Source organism: Nannospalax galili, unplaced genomic scaffold, assembly GCF_000622305.1.
Source record: "Nannospalax galili isolate Female #2095 unplaced genomic scaffold, S.galili_v1.0 scaffold879, whole genome shotgun sequence".
Lineage (NCBI taxonomy): Eukaryota > Metazoa > Chordata > Mammalia > Rodentia > Spalacidae > Nannospalax > Nannospalax galili.
Window position 1 is genome coordinate 2,696,417 of NW_008346261.1, and position 6,418 is coordinate 2,702,834.

Consider the following 6,418-nt stretch of genomic DNA (forward strand, 5'->3'; position numbering starts at 1 on the left):
GGCTCCGAGTTCTCCAGGTGAGGGCCACAGGACACCTCGATCGTGGAGAGTCGCAGGGAGCCGGCTCTGCAGGCGGACTCCCAGCCCCACCCTCCCATCGCCCAAGCGCCGCACGCTGGGCGTCCCGCAGCCTTCCGCGCGGCCACATTTGAGAGGCCGGAGTTGGTACACGCCGAGGCGAGGGGGCGGGGTGAGGCCTGCGCAGCGCCCTCCGTACGGTAGGCGCCCGCGCGCGGCCCGGGACACGCCCCCTGCCGCTGGCCGCTCTAGTCTCCCGGCCGCCGCGCGGATTCCCGCACGCTTCTCCCGCCTCTCCTGCTGCTCCGCCCGCCGCTTCCAGTGCGCATGCGCGCCGCGCCTGCCCGGTCGCCGCACCTCCCGCTACCCTGGTTACCGTTGGTGTCTGCTAGCCTTGCAGCCCGCTTCGCCCGCGAATAGTGCTCTCGGTTCGGCGGCCTTTCCACACACGCGCGCCGGCGTCACGTGGGCGGAGGCTCCTCGCGGACGCTGGCTGGCTGGCTGGCCACTGAGGCGGGAGGAAGGACCTGCGGACACCGCTCGCCCTCCCTCTCTGCCCCAGGGCGGGCGCGCGGGCCAAAATGGCGAAATGGGGGTAGCCGGCGGGGCACTCGATGACATGGGGCGCGCAGGTGGCACCGTGGTCGGGGCCCGCTGAAGTGGGCGCCGAGCTCCTCCGCTATTGACCTGGCGACCTCCGGCCGGCGCCTGATCCTGCTGACCACGGAGTCCGCTGGTCGCCGGGGGCCCCGCTGGGAGCCGGAGGCGATGGACGAGCAGAGTGTGGAGGTGAGGGCGCTGCGGGCTGGGGGCCGGGTCCCGCCGCCGAGGTGTCCTCCCTTCAGGGCGCCGTACTGCCGCCCTCCCCGGGGGAGAACACCCGGATCGCGTGGTTGCTGCTGCGGAGAAGGTCGTCCGGGCGTTGGTTCTGCAGCCCGGGTGCCAGGTGCTCTGTGCGCTCCACAGGCAGGTGCTGCGCATCCCGGCGCTGTCGGGGATGCCCTGGCACCTGCGCCTCAGCAGGGTCGCTGTTTGCAAGCTAAGCCTTTCCTCAGCGAAAATGCAGATTCATGGGATGGGCTAGCCCAGTTTCTCGCCAAGACCTGCGAATTCATGAGCGGATCCCGACCTCCCTGGAGTGATCAAACATCTTTCACCCTCAGCAGTCATTTTGTGGGACGGACACACACACACTCACACGCACAAACATTAATTCTACAGCATTTTCCAGAAGATTTTTCTAAGATGATTTCACATGGTTGGGGTATTTCCATAAAGTCTAGAAGCATCAAAACAAGGTTATTTTATGAAACAAAACTGTACTATGCAATGATAGTTAAAAATTGAACCTTTGAAATACTAAAATACTATATAACTTTGCCTTCAAAAAGTAAGGGTGTTCCTGAGCACTGGGCTTGAAACTAGTTCACCCAGTGGTCCTATTGTCTGTCCTCCCAGAGCCAATTAAGAACTACCATCTCTCAGGTTCTGGCTACCTAGTCACTGTTAGAATCATGAGTGACTTTTCTACTTGTTCTTGTGGAAGTGTTACAAAGATTTTGTGAACTTAATCTTGGATTCAGGAGGTTTTAATTCTTCTGGAATTGCATAAATAGAGGGTAGGCACTGTAAAAATAAGAAAATATACAGTAACAGCAAATTTAATTTTAGGTGTTTTCTTATTTTAACTTGTCAGTTACTTTCAGGATAGATCACCAAGACAAAGAAAAGTGCTATGATTATTTTTTTTTCTTTTCCTATTTACAACCTTTAAAAAAAAGTTTTTTGTTTGAAGTTTTTTAAATTCCCTATGTGTCATAGAGCTGACAGCAAAAATTTTTGGTAGACACAGATTATTAGGTTCATATAAGTAATTGGTTGGTTGCATCAGGACAGAGATTCGGATTTTTAGATTCTGAATTTGTTTCTATCTGGACAAGAATACTCTGCCACTAATAATTATTTTTTCTAAATTACTATTTTGTGGGGGTATACATGTGATGGTGTGCATGTGGTGGTCAGAAGGCAACATGTGGGAATCCATTCTCTCCTTCCACCATGTTGGTTTCAGAGATGGAGCTCAGGTTTGGTGGCAGGTGCCTTTACCAACAGCCATCTCGACAGCTATTAGGTATCTTTAAAAAATTTTCCTCTTGGGGCTGGAGAGATGACTCAGGTTAAGAGCACAGGGTATTCTTGCAGAGGACCTTGGTTTGGTTCCCAGCACCCATATCAGACAGCTCACAACTACCTGTAAGTCCAGCTTCAAGGGATCCAACACCTTTTGGCTTCCAAGGGCACCTTCACTCACATGCACAGAGACACACAGATTATTCACATAACTTAAGTGAATTAAAAAAGTAAATTTAAAAACCTTAAAAATATTTTTTTCCTGTTGGCCAGGTGTGGTGGCGCATGCCTTTAATCCCAGTACTTCAGAAGCAGAGGCAGGATCTCTGAGTTTGAGGCCAACCTGGTCTACATAGCAGGTTCCAGGCCAGCCAGGCCTATAGCATAGTAGACCCTGTCTCAGAAAAACATTCTTCTCCTTTCTCAATTACAGCCATTTGTATTGTGTATTTCGTCAGTCTGTTATACAACATAAACATTTTTGTGTGTTATTAAATATTTCTGTATATGTGTAATTACTATTATCTTTTTTTTTTTTTTTTTTTTTGGTCTTTTTTGAGGCAGGGTCTCCCTGTAGCCCCAGCTGTCCTGGAACTCACAGAGATCTACCTGCCTCTCCCTCCTGAGTGCTGGGATGACAGGCATGCGCCACCATGCCCAGCGCTGTTATCTTTTTTAAAAGATATTATGTGTATGTTTGTGTCTTTAAGTTCATGTGCATACTGGTGCCCGTGGTGTCAGATCATCTTGGAGCTTGAGTTTGAGCTGTCCAATGTGGGTGTTGGATCCTCAGCAAGAATAGTATCCACTCTTAACCACTGAGCCATCATTTTCTTAATACCTGCCTTTTAGGGCTGCAGTCAGATTCTTTCCATTGTTATTAGTGTTGCAGTGTAAACATTTGCATATAAAGTTCATGTTTACATTTCATGTTTTCTTTCTTTTAATATTTTACTTTTATTTTATGTGTATGCGTGTATTGCCTGAATGTATGTAAGTGCACCCGTGTTGTGCAGTGCCCAGGGAGGACAGAAGAGGCTGTCGATTTTCCCTGGAATTACGGACAATTGTTAGCTGCTATGTGGGTGCTGGGGTTCGAACCCGGGTCTTCTGCAAGAACAGTGTTCTTAACCTCTGAGCCATCTCTCCAGCCCCTCATGTTTTCTTTATTGAATTAATATTTGATCTGTGTGTCAGGGTGCAGATAGATGTGGAGGTCAGAGGAGAGCCATGGCTGATGATCAGTGATTATATTCTTCCTTTTGTTTGAGATAGGGTCTTTTCAGCCTGGAACTTCAATAAGTGGGCCAGGCTAGCTTCAGTGAGCATCTAGGGATATGCTTGCTCTGTCTCTTGACTTGCCATCCCTGGGATGGCATGTATCATCACTTGGGATTATACTAGATCTCTGGGGATCCAAACTCAAATCCTCACACTCTCAAGGCAGGCACTTCGCTGACTTAGCCCCCTCCTCAGGCCATGTGTTTTCCTTTGAGTCATTGTTAAGCTTACTGAAAAAGAAGCATGTGTTCCAGATGTTCTGACTAGTCCTGATAGGGAATATAGTTAAAATTGGGATTTTTATTTTATGTGTATGAGTGTTTTGCCTGCATATATGTAAGTGTACTCATTCATGCAATGTCCACAGACAGAAGAGAGCATCATATCCCTGGAAATGGAATTATGGACGGTTATTAGCCACCATGTGGGTTCTGGGAACAGAGCCTGGGTCCTTTGCTAGAACAGCCAGTGCTCTGAACTGCGGAGCCATCCAGCCCCCCAGTGAATTCTTTTTACCATGCTTTTTATTTGTAACAGTCTAATATAGGATATCATATCTTTTTTGTTTTCAGAGCATTGCTGAGGTTTTCCGATGTTTCATTTGTATGGAGAAATTGCGGGATGCTCGCCTGTGTCCTCATTGCTCCAAGCTTTGTTGTTTCAGCTGTATTAGGGTAAGTTTGTGTGTGTGTGTGTTTTAGTTTATATATGCTCTAACCATTTTCCATTTTCTTATTTTACATTTTTTGTCCCCCTCCCCTTTTTTTTTTTTTGGACGACAGGGTCTCACTATGTAGCCCTGAGTGAAACTTGTTATGTAGACCAGGCTTGCCTTGAGCTCACAGAGATCTACCTGCCTATGCCTCTCGAGTGCTGGGATTAAAGGCTTGTACTACCACAGACAGCACATTTTATGTCCTTTTAAAATATGTCTCTTAAAGGTTCCTCAGACCACCAATTTGTATTACTTAGTACTTTAGAAGTGAATAAGCAGTGATCATTTCCAAGAAATGTCTGAAGCAAGCTAGGTGTCTCTGGAAAACAAAGTTTGCTGTAACAAAGTCAATTGTATTTGTATTGTTTTTTTTTTTTTAAACAATTTTTAAAAAATATTTTTATTTTATGTGTATTAGTGTGTCGCCTACAGGTATGTGAGTGCATCCGTGTCGTGCAGTGCCACAGAGATCAGAAGAGGGCTCCAAATTCCCCTAGAACTGGAGTTAAAGATGGTTTGTAGCTGCCATGTGTGTGCTTGGAATCAAACCCGGGTCCTCTGCAAGAACAGTCAGTGCTCTTAACCACTGATACATCTCTCCAGCCCCTGTATTTGTATTTTTTTAAAATTCATTACACATTTAACAAATACTAATGAAAAGTTTACCTGCATTGTGCTTAGAATTTATGCATACAAAGAAAAATGATAAAGCATCTTCCTTGAAGGAATCAGTTTTAGTGATTACAATGAAATATCTGTGGTATTGTGAAGAGGAACTAAGCTCTAAAAGATAGTTTATACATGTTTGATAAAAAAAAAAATGAAGAAAACAGCTGAGAATGACTCAAAGGAAAAGAACAAAGTCTATAGTTATGAGAGACTGAAGAAAGGAATATAATGTAGTGGCTTTATGAGTTGAATTAGAGAGAATGTTGTGAATAAAATTACAGGGAAGCCCAAAGTATAAAATAGAAAGCTTATTTTGGTTGAGTACACATGTGCATCCAGTGGCATATCTGCAATAATATGGTTGAAAACCACCCTCCCGACATGGCTCAGTTGATTCCCTGACTGAGAAAATCAAAACTGTCTAATAATACTTTTCACCACAAAATTTTGATTTTCTTACTCTTCCATAAAAGAGAAATGCGGGGGAGGGCTCTGACCTCCACAAGCATACAAATAAAAAAATAGAGAAAAATGTCCCTTTGTCAAGACTAAGTTCTGTACAACTAAAATGATTTTCTTCTAGTCATATGGCTTGCAAAGGGTATAGCTGGGGTTGGCTCTTGTAAGTCTGACTCCAGAACCCAGAAGCTGGTGCTCACGATGACAAGAGGAGAAACTAAATCTGTCTTAACTTTGTTTCCATAGCTACATAATTCAGGTAAAACAATCTGCCTCACAGGGTAGTTGGGCAATTTATAAAATAAGTAAAAGATATTTGAGAAATTAGAAAGTATCATCCACCTGTGAGGTTATAGTTTAGTGGTTTGAATATCATTCAGTACGCATAGTTTCTATAAATTGTGAAATTGAAGCGACAGAGTTTAGTTGGCCTCCATCACTGTAGTCACTGACTTGGCAGAGTCTGTATCTGGACTCAGGTCCTTTGATGAAGAGCTTGAAAGTGCTTGAAGGTGGTTGAAAGGTGCGTATTACTTTGTACCACATTGTTTCTTCTTTGTCACCTTTTCCTTTTAAATACATTAATTATTTTTCTATTTACTGTTGGCATTCTCTACTGAGAGGTTTCTTGGAAAAGTTGCTTCCTGTGAGAAATTTAATTTGCTTGTGCAGCTCTAGCTGCCATCTCTGTATGGGTCCTGGATCTAGCCCTCTGGCGTTGACTTGTACTTAATTTGAGTGTGTGGTATTGGGCAGTAAACCTGGGTGGCCTTGCACATGGTAACTGGCAAGCACTCTATCACTGAGCAACATTTCTAGTCCAGCATTGACTTTTAGATGCTTTACTTCTCTGTCCTTTCAGAATCTTGAATTTTGTTAAAGATAAATTATGTTATTATCTCAAACTGACTCATACCTTTTTGTTTTGTTCTGCCAAACCATTCAAACTAGAAACCTGAAACACCACTTACTTACTTACTTACTTATTTATTTATTTATTTATTTATTGACTTTTAGACTTCTCTGTCCTTTCAGAATCTTGAATTTTGTTAAAGATAAATTATGTTATTATCTCAAACTGACTCATACCTTTTTGTTTTGTTCTGCCAAACCATTCAAACTAGAAACCTGAAACACCAAACACCA

General features: G+C 44.4%; 1 protein-coding gene across 3 annotated transcripts in view; it reads left to right on the forward strand.

The window, feature by feature from the left end:
• The first annotated feature begins 368 nt into the window (after positions 1-368).
• The window catches only part of Trim37 (tripartite motif containing 37), a 166,084-nt gene continuing 160,034 nt past the window's right edge, over positions 369-6,418 (forward strand). For all 3 annotated transcript variants that reach the window (XM_008842677.3, XM_029568086.1, XM_017800500.1), the window contains exons 1-2: positions 369-807; positions 4,002-4,103. In XM_008842677.3, the coding sequence (XP_008840899.1) occupies positions 787-807; positions 4,002-4,103 (123 nt within the window). In that variant the 5' untranslated portion in view covers positions 369-786. The remainder of the gene's footprint in view (positions 808-4,001; positions 4,104-6,418) is intronic.